This window comes from Schistocerca nitens, chromosome 10 (genome assembly GCF_023898315.1).
Source record: "Schistocerca nitens isolate TAMUIC-IGC-003100 chromosome 10, iqSchNite1.1, whole genome shotgun sequence".
Classification (NCBI taxonomy): Eukaryota; Metazoa; Arthropoda; class Insecta; order Orthoptera; family Acrididae; genus Schistocerca; species Schistocerca nitens.
Genome location: NC_064623.1, coordinates 187,450,445 through 187,470,811, shown reverse-complemented (window position 1 = coordinate 187,470,811; position 20,367 = coordinate 187,450,445). Strand labels below are relative to the sequence as shown.

The window sequence follows — 20,367 nt, the reverse complement described above, 5'->3', positions numbered from 1 at the left end:
ACACGCTGTTCTTTCTGTACACTCAACATTTTCCGACACACAGACAAAACGTCAACTACTTAAAACAGACGCCACGGGCAGACTGAGTGCAGGAGGCAGATGAAACTCGAGCAGTAGGCGGAGCAAGAGTCACGTGACAGGCCACGCGACTTTCAGCCTTATTGCATTCGTTTTATTGTTTCACCAGTACTAGTCCGGTTTTTTTCTAGCCACACCTCGTATTGTATAAATTAATTTTTTTCTAGCCACACCTCGTATTGTATAAATTAATATCATAAAACAGTGCTAATCATTTACCTGCCCGAATAGTTGAGCTTGTTTAAAGCACAAGCTTGTGAGATAAGGGGAGGTGAACTGGCCCAGGATTGAATGTGGCCTACAAATTAACTACGGGGGCTGGTGTGCCAGCCAGAATGGATGTGGTTTTTTTTGTGGTTTTTGACATTCACCTAAATAAATGTAGGGCTAGTTCTGCATCCCGCCTCAGATAGGCAATTTGCGTATGTTTTGGAAAACAGTGCGACACTTACCTGTCTGATTACACCAGACACAGACGGGAGGGATACATGGATTCCTCCCTTGATAGTTGCTGGCAGTAGCTTTAAACTGCTGATGGGAAAGGTGACTCCATTGTAATTAGAACCTGTATAAATGCTAATGAAATCAGAGAAGAGCCATATACCAGTCTGAATCTGGTGTTGGCTGGATAAAGTATAATGGAAAGGAGGAGGAAAGCAGTGCTAATAATGTATGTTATCTATTAATCATTTATTTATACCTTTTGTGAGCATGTACACTTGTACTTCACAGAACAAGAAAGCATTGCTTCCCCCTGTGAAACTGTGCACACGTTTGTGATGAACTGGTTGGAACTGACCTAACATCTTTGAACAGCTAATTTACGTTATTGTCTTTTGATTTTAATTGAATAAATTTGATTTTTAATGCTTAAAAACTTTCATCTTATTTATTGTGCAGTCAATGAAAATTTGTATTCTTTATACAGATCAGATTTATGGCCTTTTCAGTGAACAGGCAGCCTATTTCTTTTTTTTTTTTCTTTTTTTTAATGTAGTTAGTGAGGTTTAGTGTGGTTCAATATAAAATACATAGTTCAAGTGACAGTATTATGAAAAGAATAGCTTGTTACTCACCATATAGTGGAGATGTTGAGTTGCAGACAGGCACAACATTAAGACTGCTAAACAAGTGAGTTTTCTACCAAAAGGCCTTCTTTTAAAGTAGACAAAACACACACACACACACACACACACACACACACACACACACACACGACTGTTGTCTCTAGCCGGAGAGACAGTCTGGCCTTGGTGGCCAGAGACAATGGTCATATGTGTGTGAGCTGTGCTTGCATGAATGTCTGTGTGTTGTCTACTTCCCTGATAAGGAAATGTTATCCATGTGAAAATATATCCTCTATATACTGTTCAGTGAGCACTACACTACATTTCAGACAAGACAATGTTAATAACTGCAAATCCCCATGTCCACTGGGATGACAGTATTCAAATTTAAAGGCAAGTGAACAGCGACCTGCATGAAGCTTGTACACTGCTCTGAGATGACTTTGCTGGGCTAAGAATATTTTTCATGAATATGTGGGTATCCAGCAGTAAAAAAGCCAAATTTAAAAGCTGTCAAATTGAAGTTTTATTGACTGCTGAAACTGCTGCAATACTTAGTTTCTAAATTCCGTATTTACTCGAATCTAAGCCACACCTGAAAATCAAGGGAAAAAAAATTTCCCGAATCTAAGCCGCTCCTGAAATTTGAGACTCGAAATTCAAGGTGAGAGAAAAGTTTTAGACCGCCTCTCCAAATCGAAACAAAGTTGGTCCATTGTAACGTGAAACACAATTGAGGTCGAATGGATGAAGATATAGCTGCAGTAGTTTGGTTCAAATCGTAAGCTTAACAGTTAAGCTTTACCAAGTAGCCATTGCTATGTGTCAGGCGCTCCGTCCGTATTTATACAGGTACTCTTCCTTTTTCGCATGCTTCATCTGGTTTGAATCGATTGCTTATTTTGCTTTGATCTGATAAGTGCTGTTCTCTTTGTTATAGGGGTTTACGTCACTCTAAGCTGAAAATGCATTATTGAACTGTGTCACGCATTGTTTGTCGCATCCTGATAATGAGTGTTTATGACCTGTCGCCTCTCGCGGCATGGCTTGCTTTTGTGCACGCTACTGTGGCTTACGATAACAACAAAAAGAGAAGAATTGTGTCATAAGCGAAACAATGGCAAGAGACTGCTATTTGTTGTTACTTGCACTGCTGCTTTCTTTGATAATGATCAGCAAGAACCAAATAATAGACTGCGTATGATAGATGATGTTCTGAACGAGAGTTTAGTGAAAATTTTTCTCCGTTTGAAAATCTTTGCAGACGCCTCTTTGGTACATTACATTCTGCATAGAAATTAAAGTCATCTTAGATTTAAAAATCTAGTCAGTTGCCATGCTTCATTTCTGACTGTATCACTATTCAGCATAAGAATAATATGAATATAAACATGACATGATATGTATATTCTTCTGCGTTTGCTGTTGTCTCACTCTAGTTTTGTAGTTTATTAGGCAGATAGGATTTAAATGAGATAGCAGCAAACACTAAAAAATACGTGGCATAATGTTTACATTTTTCTACCTTTTCTTTTAATTTATTTACTGATGCAGAGGTTTTGGTGCCAGTGTTTATCTTTGTGCCTGCAAAGCATACCTGTGTTGCACTAGATGTATTTGATGGCAGAAGTTAGTTGTGGCGACACCCACCAGCATTTTTCAGAACTTCCGCTTACTTTGCACTCGATTCTAAGCCGCAGGCAGTTTTTTGGATTACAAAAACCGGAAAAAAAGTGCAGCTTAGATTCGAGTAAATACGGTAAGATGCTCAATGTGAAACTTCCAAGAATGCCATGTATCTATCTTCAGTCCTAAAAATTTAAAATGCCAAGTCCTTGCTGGCTCTTTGATCATCTTGTGATAATAAAAGGGAGCTTTTACAAGACTTGTGGGTTACTTTGTTGCTTGGTACTTGGGGATGATTGTGTCTTTTCCAGGGATTTCAGTGTCTTTCATGTTTCAGTCTTTTATGATGATATCAAAAAATTATATTTTGCCATCCTTCTCAAATTTTACAATTGGTTTGATATCCGTACAGTTGTATGCAAACAGCTCCACCACTTGTGGAAACAGAGGGTGATCAGCATATTAATTTTTTATTCATGGAGGTGATATATCTGAATACGCGTTCAGCTAATGATGATTGTGTATGTCCATGGGTTTCTCCATGCTATGCTTGCTCAGAAGAATAATTCTGGAACGTTTTTGCATTTGCTACTCAGCCTCTCTGAAATGACAAAACCCTTGCATGCATTGTTCAGTGTCAAAGCAGAAATTTGCTATCTTCTTTAGTATTTTTGGTGTGTATGACTCTCAAGTCACTCGTAGACCACACACTATTTTAGCAGGTGGACTTGCTGTTATGTTCACATAGCCAAAACTATTGCAATAAGTGCTGTTGAAATATTATGGAGGTAAGACTATATTATCAAGAAATAACAGTTGTCTCACTTGCAAAGCTGCACTGACACAAATTTTACTTAGTGTTATATAGTCTATATGATTAAATATGATTTTTTGGACTTTGTTTTTACATTTGAATAGTGTATTATTGTATTCATTTTATGTAGCAGCTGAATTATAGTTTTCAAAAAAATGACTTATAGCACTTTGTTATAGTTTTATGAATAAATGCTGTAAAGGACATGTTATATTGTTGATCTCATTGCCCTGAACATTTTTGTACAGCAAGCATTCTGTAACCCTGAATAAGTGAAATGATTGTCTGACATGTTTATTTTCAGGAAGTGAAAGCCAATCCAACTAACTATGATGCATGGTTTGATTACTTGCGACTAGTTGAGAGTGAAGGAAATTTAGATGTTATTCGGGATACGTATGAGAGAGCCATAGCAAATGTTCCACCTACAAAGGTTAGTATAATGATATATTTTACTGACTGATTTCAGTTACAATTACAGTTCAGTAGAACTGATGCACCAACCCTTTGACTGCTGGAGGTGCACCATCTGCTTGGCGTGCTGAGGCGCCGCGGCCTGTGGCATAATCTGACTACCTGCACTAAATGCCCATCCTTCGGAGTCACCGCCAGGACCGGAGCAACCTATGCTGCCCAACCCACCCTGTGGCTGAATACTTCTGGGCTGATTACGATCCGCACAAAGCCAGTTTGAATTTTTGGCAACTTTGAGCTGTAATATCTCGGGCAGTAGTTTTGCAAAGAAATCAAATATAGCCATCTTTTACAACTTTATGCGTTCTCTTAAGAATAATAATGAAAAGAATTTTACGAGCCGTATTGAGTCTGAAAATTGTAGGTAAAATTGGCCAAAACATAAGTGCCCAAAAAAATTTCGAAGTTTGGCTTTTTGCATCCCCTGGACTAATGCTATGACGAACGTGAAACTTGACATGTAGTAATCTAACAACACAATTTTCTTAAATATAAAGTTCATTTCTGTAGCACTTTCCAGTACTGAAGGAATTAAATGCAAAATTGCAGATTTTGTAGAAACATAAAAAATGTATTTTCATTCTGATTTTGCTAAAAAAAACTACACTCCATAAAACATTCCTAGCTGTACAATTTGAATGAAAGTTGGGCACAAAAATCATGCCCGAAAACAATGTAAACTTCAGATTTGCATATCTCGTAGAGCGAACAATGATGAAAATGAAATTTAGGTGGACTAGATTGATATCACAATGATATGGATTAAAAATTTTTATTCTCCTACTGTTTTCCAATAATCTACAAATTAGCCGAAATGATATTGATTTTTATGAGAAGATAAAATCAGGGTATATTCGATACTACTTTTACAAGTACTATTTTCTTCAAAGCCAGTCTCATTCGAACAACCAATTTTAAGCCCCCCACCCTCTCCAGAACAGTGAGTCGAATGTCATCCATATTTGTACTACTAAGGATAAAAGAATATAACTATCTATGTTACATGTTAATAATTTCAATGTATTGTATGTAGATTAATATATGGGGTTTGCTATACTGGTGCAACATACTCGGTGTAATTACATTTGCCACAGTACAGCTATTGTGCTATCTCAATCACCAAGACCATTCACTTGCCTGTGATCTGTTACACACGAAGTAGTCAGGCATTGTTTGAATAAATTTACACCTGTTGCATCTATTTCCCATCCTTCTTTTCGATCTGGGCTTTGAACCAGCACTGGCGAAGTTAAAAATAAATTTATATATTTTTTACATTTTTGCCTTTTCTTTTATTTGTAATTCATTCAAAAGTGTCAATAAATTTTCTCAGATTTAGTTCTCAATGATTAGTAATGCTTCTTTGTAAGTTAAATCTCAAAGCAGGGTACAACACATAATGGAACATTGCAAGTTTTGCATTGGTATCTAGTTTCGTGGTGCACTTTCTGTTTCGTGCAAACCACGCATCTGCACATTAACGTACTTTTCTGCGAATGTTCACTCACGATAACAGCCAGAAAATGTCTCCCTGCGATTATTTTTCTAGTCTCCTTCTAGTCTCCCTTATGAGAGAAAGATGAAACTCTGTGAGTGCCATTTTTCGCCGTGTTACCAAACGGCGGGGAGCATGAACATATAATGTACAAATCCAGAATGTGGAGAAAAAAAAAAAATTTCTTGTACCATTTCACAGTCTTACACACTGATCCCACTGAGCTCAGTAACATGTCACAATGGTCAATTGCACCCATACTCGAAATGCAATCTACAATATATTGTGTTTTCTTTATTTTTTCACCAGTATTTCTGTCAGTCTTCTCTGTTTGTGTTGTGTAACTTGTGGTCAACATGCCCACCTGTCTCATATCGCATCACTTGATAGCAAGGGTCATGTCAGTGGACTTAAACTCAGTTTCTCCTCTTTTATTTTCTTCTGCAGTTTTGGCATGTTGCACCTGTTCTTACGAACAGTGTCACATGCAGCTGTTCCATGGTTGTGCAGCAAGAGGAACAGGTCCGGGCTGGAGTAGCAATTATCAATATATAGAATGTTATCCTGTTCCAAATACAGTCCCATAAGAGTTGCCACTACTTCGCCAATTTTTCCTAAATGGTGGAACCCAATTTCTATTGTGCCTGTATGTACAATAAAATCGAAAATATACCCACTCTTACAGTCACACAGAACAGATGTCTTTATTCCAAATCTACTTCGCTAGGTTGGAATAAAGTACTTAAAAAATAATCGTCCTTTGAACAGCAAGAGACTTTCATCTATACAAAGCTTATGATGTGGATGAAATGAATTACGAAATGTCTTCCGAACCATGTCTAATTTTAAATAGACTGTTGCCTCCAGCGCTCACACAGTTATCACTGAAGTGTAACATTCTCAGAAGTAGACAAAAACGGTCTCGGGACATAATTTCGCTGAAAACGGGTGTGTTCAAAAGTGTATCTCTGGACCAATAATCACTTAATTTTAACTTCTTAACTTGCGCCATTAGAAGGCAAATAGCAACAAAACAATACATTTCCTCAAATCCAGTGTCTTTCCACTTTGACAGTCGAGAATTCAAAGATTCTGTAGTATTTTGTCTGGTGTAAACGTATAAATGATTTGATTTGTCTGCAATAAATTGCAACTGTTCTTCAGACTAAATATTGCAAAAAATGAAAGAATGCGTGGGTCAGTATCTAATTTGCATTTGTGTCCTGAACTAGAGTCTGCAGAGTAATGATTTAAAGGTGAAATTGGTTTCTTTTCAGTCAAATGTGTCACTTAAGCGCACTATTTTCTGAACCGTTTCACTTTCACTTTCTGATTTCTCGGATTCAGAAGAACTGCTGACTGTAATTCTTGCTCTCCCCTCTGATATAAAAGGCTGAAGATTAAAGCTTTGAGATTCTGTTGAAGACTCATAACTGCTAGCAACATCAGATAATTCATACTCGCTGTCACTCCTAGTGAGCATATCCAGGATCTATTAATCTGTGCAACCACAGTGATGTGACATTTCTCCTTTAGAACACAAGAAAATTAATGAAAACACGGGAAGCGAAGTCGAATTCTGCAAAGAGGCAATAGAGCAACAAACATACATGCACTCTCGAACAATACAGTCAGACCACGGAACAGCTACTAGAGGAGCAAGGCAAAAAGACAGTTCTGCATGTTTACACATCTGTTGTGCTCAGGTAGCTGTGACTCAGCACACTTAAACTCATCCCTAGCGATGGAAAGGCCGGTGGTATGGTACGCGTCAACGTGTCCTTAGCGCTGTAGGGAAGACCAAGGGCCGCACTTAAACACATCGGGTGCGCCAGGGGAACGCTGAGGCATGACGAGTTAACATATCCCCAGCAGTCAAAGGGTTAATGCATGTATTTCTAGGTTTTAATGGACTTCTGTTCTTCCAGTCCATGGTTTAGAACTGTTAACCATTTAACATCATTATAGTCACTAGAGTGTAATTTGGGCTAGCAGTTAATGAGAGACATAAGAATTAAAAAGTGTAAATTGCATTTTTTCACATGGAATAGGTTCTCTAACATTCCTTGATTAGCCTTCATGGTCTTGCATTGTGGTACATTCCAGGAGAAGCAATTTTGGCGGAGATATATTTATCTCTGGATCAACTACGCCCTGTTTGAAGAGCTGGAAGCAGAAGATGAAGAACGGACGAGGCAGGTCTACAGGGCATGTCTTCAGTTGCTGCCTCATAAGATATTTACCTTTTCGAAGATATGGTTGCTTTATGCCCAGTTTGAAGTTAGGTGCAAGAATCTGCAGATGGCGAGGAAAACATTGGTGAGTTCTGACATATTCTCCAGTCACACATTTAAATAACTGGTATGTGATGTATAATGTTTATTAAATTTTAATATAGCTTTCAAGCTGTTATCCCAGTTTCTGTTTTATAAAAATATTGAGGATTTATTGAATTTGTGCATTGAATGACTTCAGTGCATAAATTCACACGAGTCCGAAAACTGTGACAAGTCATTGACACATGAGAAGAATTAAAAAAATAACTGGAATTTTTGTGTTTTGGAAAAGAATTTTAGTTATTCACATGTATCAATGTTAACTTCTTGAAAATAATACCCTTTACCTGTTGTACACATTATTTCAAGTTTCTCCTACCAGTCACTTTTATTTTATTTTATGCTTAATCTGACATAATGCAATGCGTTTAGAACATATTCTGTTCATTTTCAAGCGTTAATACATACATACATACATACATACATACATACATAGAGAAATGTTACTTAAAAATAAACAGTCTTAAACTAGAATACTATGTCCATTGTTTTTTAATTTTTTAATGTAGCTGCTGATGTGGCATTTGGGGGGAAGGAGGGGGCAGTGTATTTCTAGAAACCGAAATCAGTGATGTCTTGCTGGTTTTCTTCTTTGTTGTTGACTATGTATATTACAGCCTGTATTGGATGTAGATAGATTTGCTTCAGTTATGTGTTACGAAAATAATGTGAAAGGTTTTTATATGACAGTTGATCACTTACAATTTCATCCTCTTGCTTCTTCACTTGCATCACTGGTGTAATGGTGGAGCTGTTGTTTGACATTACACTCTTGCACATTATATTTTGTCACTGATTGCCACTGCACAAATTGCTTTGATGTTATACACACAACACGAGATGGTGGACTGTAACATGTGAGTCTGTATCGATTATCGAGGTTTTGTATCGATATTCTTGGTTCTAGTCAATTATTTACGTTGACATTTCTTGAATCTATTGAGTTAGAACTGGCTGAAGACTGTTGAAGAATTTTGAGTTTTTGAATACGGTTATTTCATTAAGAATGTTATCTCCATTCTTTGTGTTATGTATGAAAATTTTCATTTCTTCCACGATATCCATTCTTTTACTTTTTCCTATTTTATGTAAAATTTCGAGGTTGTCTTCGATTTTCAAAGGGTGGCCTGTGTCTTTAATGTGAGTTGCTACTGCTGATTTGTTACATTTATCAAGGCTGTAGCAGTCTAAATGTTCTTTGAATCTGGTTCTGAAATTTCTGCCTGTTTGGCCAATATAATATTTATTACATTGGCTGCAGGTAATTTTGTAACTGCCAGATGCATCAATACTTGTATCTGGTGGTTTTATATTGTGAATAAGCTTCCTACTTAGGTTGTTGTTGGTGCTGAAGCTAATTTTTACTTCTGTGTTTTTGAATAGTCTTGCTAATTTGTCAGATACTATTCCGAGGTATGGCATTTTTACATATTTGACTGTTGGGGCACTGTCAGTTGTGAGTGTAGTTTGATGTTGTTTGTTCAGTTTATTTTTTATCTGTTGTCACATGGTATTAATTAGAGAAGGGTCATATCCATTGTTTATTGCAGTATATGTTATGGTTTCTATTTCTTGTTGGAGTTCTGTATCTTGAAGTGGAAATTTGTGTGCTCTGCACAGCATTGATCTATAAGCAGCTTTTTTGTGGGAGGAGGGATGTGTTGAGGAGTTTGGTATAGTGGTGTCAGTGCCAGTAGGTTTTCTGTAAACATTGAAAGCTACCTTTTGGTTCTGTTTTGATATTTTTGTGTCAAGAAAAGGTATGGTGTTGTCTTATTCCTGTTCAAGGGTGAATTGAATATTTTTATGTAGGCTATTGAATTTGTTAAAGAGGTTTGTCACCTCATCTTCTGTGCCATCATATAGAATGAGGGTGTCATCTACATATCTCTTATAGAATTTAACTTTGCTTGTGATGTTATCATTTAGAGTTAGAATTTTATATTCTATATGGTTGATAAATATTTCAGCTAATAGGCCACTGAGAGGGCTTCCCATTGCTAGTCCTTGGTCCTGCTTGTAAATTTTATTGTTAAAAGAGAAGTAATTATATGAGAGCACTAGATTAAGTACATCTACAAGTTCTATGATTTCTGGTTTGTTCATTGTCTTGTTTCTCAATAGGTTCATTCTTATTATCTCAACTGTTTCATCTACAGGTATGCTGCTGTAAAGGTTAACAATATCTAGGGATAGAAGCTTGGCTTGAGGTGGTACCGTCAAATCTTTCAAACTGACGATAAGTTCATAGCTGTTCTTTATGGAATATGATTTTTCAAATGTGTATTTTTCTACAAGTATGTCATTTAGTTCTCTCATTAATTTGTAGGCTGGGTTATTAATTGAGTTCACAATAGGCCTGATAGGTGTGTTGGTTATATGGACTTTTGGTTGTGCTCCGAGTTTGGGGGCTGTTGGGTTCATCACAATAAAGTCTCATACTTCATTCTTAGTGAAAAGGAAGTTACTGTCGTTGAGGCATTTTCTTATTTTAGCTTGAAACTTTGGTATGGGGTCAACTTGGACTTCCAGTATGTGGTTGTTTGCAAAGAATTCGAGTGTTTTGTGTATATAATCATCCTTAAACACAATAATTGTTGTGGAACATTTATCAGATTTTACTGCCAGGGCATTATGGTTTTGTAGTTTCTTATTGATTGACTGGAGTACATTTATTTCAAAGTTGTTTGTTTTTGTTGCTTTTGTGGTTATGTGTTTCTGTATAATTTTATTAGCCTTGTGACCTGTTACCGTTTGTTCATTGTCATTAAGTTTTGCAGTCACTGGCTATCTTTAGTGAGCATATGGTGTTTTTATGTTTTTGTGATTGATGCTTGGATTTATATTATGCTTCAAACCCTTATTTAGTAGTGTCATTTCTGTCTGACTGAATTCAATGTTGGTTGAATTTACAACTCTTGGGAAATATTTGTGGGGATTAGTATTATTATTTACATATTTATCAATAGGCAGCTTGTTTCTCTTTCTGAAACTGTCAAGATTTTTTTGATGAGTGCTGTTTATTTTATTGTATTTGTTTTTTATTATGTTTCCAAGGATATCATGGAGTAATGGGATCTGTGCTGGATGTGCTAATAACATTAATTCCAGATAGGTGCTGTAAGCTAATCGGTTTAGATCTTCTTTTTTTATATATAACTGTTTTACTTCACATCTTAGCCAGAACTTCTCACCTCTAGCTTTAGCAAGTTGTGCTGTGATAGATTTACAGTTAGTCTTAATGTTCACATATTTAGGTACTATGTTTTCGTATAGACAGGTATTGTTGAATTTTATGTCAAGACATGTTTTAAGTAACTTTAATCTAATGTTTCTGTGTGTACGAAATACTTTCACAACTTGGCTGGTTGAATCATAATTATTTTCAGTCATAATGGCTATGTTTGTGGACTGTGACTGTGTGGGATAGTTATTTATTTCAAGTTTCTGCTACACATATTCCAGTGTTTTCTCCATTCCCTGAAATACTCTTGTGAAAGCTTTTAGCCCTCTGTCATACATTTTTAATTTCATCTGTGCTTGTAAAACGAACAGAAAAAATTGGCATAGGGCCATGTGTGGCAAACGTGGAGGCTGAGGAATCATTACAGTATTATCTTCACTTGAAACTTCCAGGCTGATAGGCCATGGCCGATGTATAAAACTCTCCACTGACGTTTCATCTCTGACTGTGGGAGAAATCCTCCAAGGTAAAGCAGTGAACTGCAGAGAGAACTCAAGGAAGTGCTTATTACATAGGCAGTACAGAGGGCACCACCGTCTGTCACATGACGTCGGCTATGAAACTGTCTCTGGTAATGCCAACATTCTCTATTGAAAGTAATCGACCGTTATGCTTTCGGTGCAACGGTGACGTCCAACATCCAAATTTTATCCAGTTTAACAGCTACGTCTTTCCTGTTAAAATTATAACTGTGTTTATCAATCTCAATAGCCTCTCTATACATGTGCGCATAATAATGTGAGGTTTAGATATGATGCTCGTCTTGCTGAATTTTATTTCATGATCACCTTCCTGGTAAAATGTTCTGCTACGGCCGTTTTACCTGTGTGACCCAGGCGGCAATTCCTCTTATGTTCAACAAGACAGGAGTTCGCACTTTTGCTTGTGGTACCGATATAAACCTGTCCACAACCACAACGATTTTTATACACAAAGAGAAGTGTGAACAGCCGTATTGTTGAAAATAAGAGGAATTGCCGCCTGGGTCACATGGATAAATCAGCCGTAGCAGAATATGTTTACCAGGAAGGTGATAATGAAATAAAATTCTGCGAGATGAGTGTCATATCTAAAACCTTGCATTATTATGCACGCATTTATAGAGAGGTTATAAAGATTGATAAACACCGTAATAATTTTAACAGGAAAAATGAAAGTGTTAAACTGGATAAAATTTTGATGTCAGCCTTCCACCACAAGTGTAATGATCGATTACTTTCAATCGAGAATGTTGGCATTACCAGAGATAGTCTCATAGCCAACGCCACGTGATGGACAGTGGCGTCCTTTGTACTGCCTATGTAATCGGCGCCTCCTTGAGTTTTCTTTGTAGTTCGCCGCTTTACCTCAGATGATGATTCCCGCAATCGGAGACAAAAACATCAGGGGGGAGTTTTATACATCAACCACGGCCTATCAGCCTGGAAGTTTTAAGTGAAGACAATACCGGTTGTGAAAGCCTTCATTGTATGATCATTACAGTATTACATTTGGTGAAAATGTCATGAACACTAATAAAATATGAGCACTCGCATTATCGTGACACAAAAACCGCGAATTCTTTTGCTACTAATCCACGGGATTTTCGAATTGTTTCACACAAATAGCATTGAACTTATAAATAGTACTCCTTACTGATCATATGACTGTGGCAAGAACTCGTGGAGCACTATGCTGTTAGAATCAAAGAACATTTCTTCTTATATCTCATGACCAGGCAGTACCTCCCCTTGTAGAGGCCGTCAGTGTACTCTTTAGATGTATCTACTCTCTCCTCGGCTGGTAACTGTGGAATTTCTTGGTACTCTTAAAATACTGACACTTTCACACTGAGTTATTTTGAGTTTTCTACATATTGAATCCGTCTTGCCAAAGATAATTACCTTTTTGATTCCTTCACGTATTTCTTACAGTGAATTTGCTTTAGCTTCCCTGCAAGTCACATATACAGCATTTCGTTCCATAGTGACGTAAGTTGCTGTATTCCTGTGTTTTCCTGAATATATTTGTACTTCTTTGTTACATCAATTAGTTTGAATTACTCCTTCTGTTATCCTAGCTTTCTTCATGGCTTCGTTCCTTATGCCTGTATTTATCTGCCCAACTACTGTGTCCACACTTTGTAAGGATATCTATTCCTCTTCATCTGTACTGCCTACTGGAGTATTCATTATCACAGCATCTACAGTTACACACACACACACACACACACACACACACACACACCAGCATTCCTCAATACTTTAGTAACATAATTCTTTACACATTGCATCTTCCTGACAATTCTCTATTCTTCATCTTTGCTAAATTGTGATCTGAGTCCAAATATGCTTGTGTGTCACCTTAGAATCCAATATCTGTTATCGGAATCTGTGTCTTGTCAGAATGTAATCCAGCTGGTATCTACCAGTATCTCCAGGCCTTTCCAGGTACTCTTTTGTTATTCTTCAACAGAGCATTCGCTATTATTAGCTGAAATATATTATAGAACTAAAAAAATCCCTCCCTCAACCCCCACAAATCATTTTCCCTGCGAAGACTGTACAGAGTATTCTCCCATAATTCTGGCTTTTATTTGTCTCTGTACTGTAATATTGCACTCATTTAAGATCACTAGATTTTAATCTCCCTTCGCACTGTGAGTTACCTGTTGAGTGTCCTCACATCTCATTGTTGTGTGCTTATGATGTCGGCATGTGTAGCTGAACCGCTGTTGTTGGTGGTGTTGGTTTGCAGTTGATTGAGATGAGAGTAGTCCTTCCATTGAACTATTCATAGCAACTCACTCTTTGTACTGCCTACCTATTCATAATGAACCCTAGTACCATTGAACCTTTCTCTGTTGTGGTTGATATTACCCTATATTATGCTGACAAGGTACTCTTACCTTCTTTCTATCACACTTCAGTGGCCCATACTCTATATGTACACTGAGCTTTTACATTTCACTTTTCATGTTGTCTAGATTTCCTACCACATTCAGATGTCTATACCGTATTTGGATAGATAAGAAATCTACTCACCAGGTGGTACCTAGAGGAAGGTTATAATTATGCCACTGGCTCCTTCTACCGGCAGATGGGTTGAAGGTGAAGGAAGAGGGGTGAAGGAGAAGGACTGGAAAGGTCTATGAAAAGGAGTAGATTTCGGAAAAGTTATCCAGAACCATGTGCCAGGGAAGATGTACCGGATGGGAAGAGAAGGAAAAACTGGTTTTTGGGGACTGCGCTGGATGAGATTTGAAAACCGGAGAGCTTAAAGATGGAAGACATTGTAATATGGAAGACAGAGATTGTTGCTAAAACATAGTGCATGAGTTAATAGAGTGAAAAGCTAAGTGCATTGTATGTAACAGAGGTGGGGGTAGGGAGGGGGGGAGGGATGACGTAAAATAGACAGGTAAGAAAATGAAAGATGTAAAAAACTAAAAAGAGTGAAGAAAGGAGTAGTCACTGTGAAGAAATGCTGAGACGGAAGAAATTAATGTAAATTAAGGCCAGGTGGGTTGTGAGAACCAAGGACATATAATAGTGCTAGTTCTGATGTGCGGAGTTCTGAGAAACTTGTGACTGTGGGAAGAATCCAGATGGCATGTGTGGTGAAACGGCACTGAAGTCACAACTGTCATGTTGTAGAGCATGCTTTGCAACAGGATATTGTGTGTTGCCAGTATACACCATCTGCCTATGCCCATTCATCGTAACTGATAATTTGGTGGTAGTCACGTCGGTATAAAAGGCTGAACAGTGTTTATATAACAGCTGGTATATGATATATGTCATTTCACAGGTGGCTCTCCCTTTGATAGTATATGTTTTGTCAGTTATAGGGCTGGTATAGGTGGTGGTAGGACGGTGCATAGGTCAAGTCTTGCAGTAGCAGTAACAGGGGTAGGAGCCATAGGGCAGGAAGATAGGTGCAGGAGGAGCACAGGGTCTGATAAGAATATTGTGGAGATTGGGAGGGTGATGAAAAGCTACTCTAGGTGTGGTGAGGAAAATCTCAAACAGAATGGATATCATTTCAGGGAATGATTTTAGGAAGTCATGACCTGATCCAAGTAGCTGATTAATACATTCCAGACCAGGATAATTCCGAGTGACAGGTGGTGTGCTCTGAACTTTTTTTTTTTTTGGGGGGGGGGGGGGATCAGAGTACCAGGATTGGATGTGATGGCCTGGGAAATCTGCTTTTGAACTAGGCTGCTTGGGTAATAACATCCAGTGAAGGCTGAGGTGTGAGTGGTGGTGTATTGCTGTAAAGAGTCTGCATCCAAATAAATATGTTGGCCTCGAATGCCAAGGCCACATTCAGACTTCAGATGTTCCACACTGTGTGTTGTAGAAGGTTACTCTTTATTTGATAACTCAGTCTCTCTCTCTCTCTCTCTCTCTCTCTCTCTCTCTCTCTCGTGGTCACTTTTCCCTTGGCACTCCCCTCCTGGAGATCTGAATGGGGAACTAATCTGGAATCTTGCCAATGGAGAGATCATCATGACACTTTTCCAATTACAGGCTACATGGCCTGTGGACACACAATATGTCTCAGTAATGCAGTGGTTTCCATTGCCGTGTGTATCCTCATGCTATTGGTCATTGCTGCTTCGTCTGTCTTTTAGGAGCAGATTCCTACACCAAGGGCAAAAGGGTGCCCTGAATCTCTATCTGCTCCTCTGCCTTCTTTGAAAAGGCTGTTGGCATTTTAAGGGTTACTCCTTGTTCTGGAAGTCATCAGATGCTGCTGTTAATGATTTTTATTCAAAATTAAAGCCATGGCTGGGATCAAACCCAGGACCCAGGATGGATACAGTAGGCAAAGGCGCTACTCCTACACCACAATGACCATTTATACGTTCTAGGGAATGTAGATATAAGATTTGCTTTGTAACTACAAATATTCCTCCCTTGTCTACTTGTACAAATTTAATGGTGCCTTGTTTCTGGAATGCCACTAAATGATATGTAGGTCTTTTCTGGTTTCGTACTTTCTTGTGTTGCATCTCTATGCATTTAGTTTGTGAGATCATAACCATAATCTTTGTAATTGATGAAGGCCAGTCCTCTTTGCTGATACACTACTTGTGCTCAATTTGTAATCTGTAAGTTTTGTAACTTAACAAAGCAGTAATTAAGAATGCAACATTTTTTGTGATCCCAATCATGCAGCCAAAGCAAATATCTCTGTAATCATCTGCAGCAATTATGTGTGCAGGTATCTGTAACAAATTTGTACCATGACTCTAGTCACAGTACCTGTGGTATGTAGATTCTGTCATGGCAGCTGTCTCTTTTTAAATTATCTGTTGGTACCATTCACTATAAAGGTTCCATATCCAAAAACCAATGTGATTACTGAATATGTAATAGTCAGCTCAATCACGACAAAGTCTCTGGAGTTATGGCAAGACAACTTGTTGCTGTGGTTAGGGAATCGGTTCATTTTAGGCCACGATATGCCAGCATCAAGCATGCACTAGTACATTGCTTACCGTAATCCAAAGCTAAGCATCTCGACAAGTTGTGTACCGAAAAGCACCTTGTGGTATCTGGGGGTGGGGCGTTGAATAGACCCAAGGTAGCTCCATAAGACACAATGAAAAGGAGTCATATCTAGTCAAAGTTTCACATTGAGGACTAGGGTATTATCAGCACAACTGTCAGTTTTAGCTTACGTCACTTGTTGGGTGTAGTGACCTCCACATTTCTAAAATTCACAGAAGTGTGAGGCATTTTGGGGAGAAAGCTGTATGTCATGCACAATCTATCGACCGCACATTGTGATTCTCTGCACATAACATTTGAGTGAATTTATGTTCACTTCTGATATGGTATGCAGTAGCTAATCCATTGTGGGAAAGTGTTCCATCATGTTTCCTAATGGTGGTTTGAGCCCTCTGACAGCACAGGTATCACGCTGCCGATGCCTGGCTGAGCTTCGAACTTCCTATGTATCCAGGATGCCTATCCAGGATGCCAGGAATTGCTAATATGGTGCGCGTCCATGGATGGAGAGAGCCTCTTATTGGAGCGAGTGGCATGAAGGTGAACAATCCCCAATGAAAGGATCAAACTTGCCCATACAGATAGTCATGTCAACACAATCATGTCAGCAGATAGAAAACAAGATATCTACACAGAGACTTAAAATGCCACAGTGTTCCCATCAATGACCATGCCATGGGATGAGAGTCAGGTAGGGAAAATTGAAAGTAGACAGTTCACCCAGTTCATGGTATGCTCCAGAATGGATGGAAAATCTTTTGCAACAATGAAGCTACCGTTTTCCTTGCAATGCCTTGAAAATATTGAGGATAGGTTTGGAGAAATTGCTGAAATAGAGAAAATGAGAACTGGATCTCTGCTGATGAAAATTTTAAATTCTAACTAATCGCAGGCACTTCAGACCTGTAAAGAACTTGTTGGTATACTCTTCTTATAAAAGACTTAACAGGATCCACAGTGTCATCTTCCATTGGGACCAAATGCCACAAAGAAATAAAGAAACGCGCGCTAATGTAGAGCAGCATGGAGCACTTTCTGTTCATTCGATTCCGAGAGGACTGAAGAATAATAGGGTAGGCACCAGAGCTTTCAACATAGTCTTCGATTGAGTTGTTTTAACTGAGAAAGTTAAGATTATGGTGTATAAGTGTGGTGTGAAACTGTATTTTCCTCCACCTGTGACACGCATTAGGTGCCAGAGGTTTGACCACATGTTCTGTCCTGTACTAATGAGTCTGCTTGTGGGGCATGTGATTAGGATAGCGCCTGAAGGCAGACCTTGCGTACATCCCCCGACATGGGTAAACTGCCCAGAACACCACCCCCTCATTTGCTGGCATGTTTTGTTTTCAAAAGGGAGAATAAAATCCAGGAATATAAAATGTTTGACAGTTTCTCATATCAAAATGCTAATAAAAAGTTTGAATGGCTCCAGCCAATCAACATATCGTCAGCTGTTAAAAACATTGTGATAAAATCTGCACCTAGCCTGTTGTTGTTGTTGTTGTTGTGGTTTTCAGTCCTGAGACTGGTTTGATGCACCTCTCCATGCTACTCTATCCTGTGCAAGCTTCTTCATCTCCCAGTACTACTGCAACCTACATCCTTCTGAGTCTGCTTAGTGTATTCATCTCTTGGTCTCCCTCTACGATTTTTACCCTCCATGCTGCCCCCCAATGCTAAATTTGTGATCCCTAATGCCTCAAAACATGTCCTACCAACCGATCCCTTCTTCTAGTCAGGTTGTGCCACAAACTTCTCTTCTCCCCAATCCTATTCAATACCTCCTCATTAGTTACGTGATCTACCCACCTTATCTTCAGCATTCTTCTGTAGCACCACATTTCGAAAGCTTCTATTCTCTTCTTGTCCAAACTTGTTATCGTCCATGTTTCACTTCCATACATGGCTACACTCCATACAAATACTTTCAGAAACGACTTCCTGACACTTAAATCTATACTCGATGTTAACAAATTTCTCTTCTTCAGAAACGATTTCCTTGCCATTGCCAGTCTACATTTTATATCCTCTCTACTTCGACCATCATCAGTTATTTTACTCCCTAAATAGCAAAACTCCTTTACTACTTTAAGTGTCTCATTTCCTAATCTAATCCCCTCAGCACCTAGCCTAATGATGACAAAGTCTCAGACACCAACTGCTGGCACTACCTATGTCAAAGCCTGTTTTTCATTCAAAGGACAGGACATCAGCCCCCTGGACCCTCAAATCTACAGCACCGGTAGTAACCACCCCTCCAGTGCAGCCGGAGATGCCTTGTTCTTCTTTGGCATTGTTTTCCCAATTAATGTTCTTTTAATGGAATTTTAATGGCTTTCATTGCCACCCGACCAAACTCCATCAGCTGATTGCTACTTACTCTGTAGTTGGTGTGGCAATTCTTGAGACATGGTTCTACCTCCCTAATGTTAAAAATTATGAATCCTGCTGTAAAAACTGCATTAACATTCACAGGGCATTTGGAAGAGTCTGTCCACTTGTACATTTGAGTACTTTTATTGCGCAGGTGTGTCTAAACTTAAGATTAAGAGCTGGGGCAGTCAGAGTCCGCATGTCTGCTAAGTAACAATACGTAATTTCTGTGAATGCCCCCCCTCCCCCCCCCGAAAGATCTATGCCATAACACAAGCTCACGAGCTGGTGGAGCTAGTGGAACAGCTGCCTGCACCATTTCTCCTACAGTGGACCAGCTGTTCACAGTAGTTCCTGGCTGCTTCCTCACTGGTGACATCTTTACTGATCCCATGGTCATTTCTGAATGTTTCAGAAATTTGTCTGTGTGCGGTAACTACTACCCTAATTCTCTGATCTAGAAATGTCTGGCGAGTGAAACTACTTATCCTTCCATGCACAAGGCTTTGAATTATACAGTGTTCCATTTAGTGAAAGGGACTTTCACTCAGACTTTCATATCCCTCCGACAGTTCCAGGTTTTGGTAAGTTCAGCCCTTAGGAACCAATATGTACATGGCAATAGGACCTCTCAGGGATCAGTTTTCAGCATAACCCCCTTCGTCACGGCAGTCAGTGGATGTCCACATACGTGACAGTATTGCAGGACTCGTGGCCTCACTGTCACTGTGTGTGGACGACCTTTGCCTGTGTTATTGTTCTCCATCATTGTGCACAGGAGCCATAAACAAATACAAAACTGGGCCCTGTCATACTCCCCCCCCTCCCCCCCCCCAACCCCCACATCCTCACACGGAACTTTACTTGAGGTAACTAATTACTTGAAGTTTCTAGAAAATTTTAAATTTTTAAAATTTTTAGGCCTTTTGTTTGGCAATAAGTATCGGCTAAAGATTCCTCACACATTTTTTTACTGTAATTCTACAAATCTTTGATTTTATTCTTCCAGGACAATGGATTTGTTGCTTACTTATCGAAACCACTGTCAGTACTGAGCTTACTAGACTCCGTCCACCACAATGGTGTGTGGTTGGCAACTGGAGCCCTCTGTACAAGCTTCATAGACAGCCTCCTGCTGGAAGCCCGTGTACCACCACTGAGCGTTAGACACCAGCAACTCCTGGCAAACTATGCAATGACAGCCTGACTGGTCCCTAACCATCCTTGTGAATCAACTGTGTTTCACATCGAACAGTGTAAACTTCATGAATCACGAAAAACTAGATAGACCAGCTGAGTACAATTGGAGGCTCTGCGCAAGGACCTCCAACTGTCCTCTTTTGCCTGTGTACATGA

General features: G+C 38.9%; 1 protein-coding gene across 1 annotated transcript in view; it reads left to right on the top strand.

Annotated features, from left to right (window-relative positions):
• Positions 1-20,367, top strand: part of LOC126210122 (protein crooked neck) — an 86,442-nt gene that overhangs the window by 23,422 nt on the left and 42,653 nt on the right. Inside the window, exons 8-9 of the mRNA XM_049939266.1 lie at positions 3,890-4,018; positions 7,661-7,873. Of these exons, the coding sequence (XP_049795223.1) occupies positions 3,890-4,018; positions 7,661-7,873 (342 nt within the window). The remainder of the gene's footprint in view (positions 1-3,889; positions 4,019-7,660; positions 7,874-20,367) is intronic.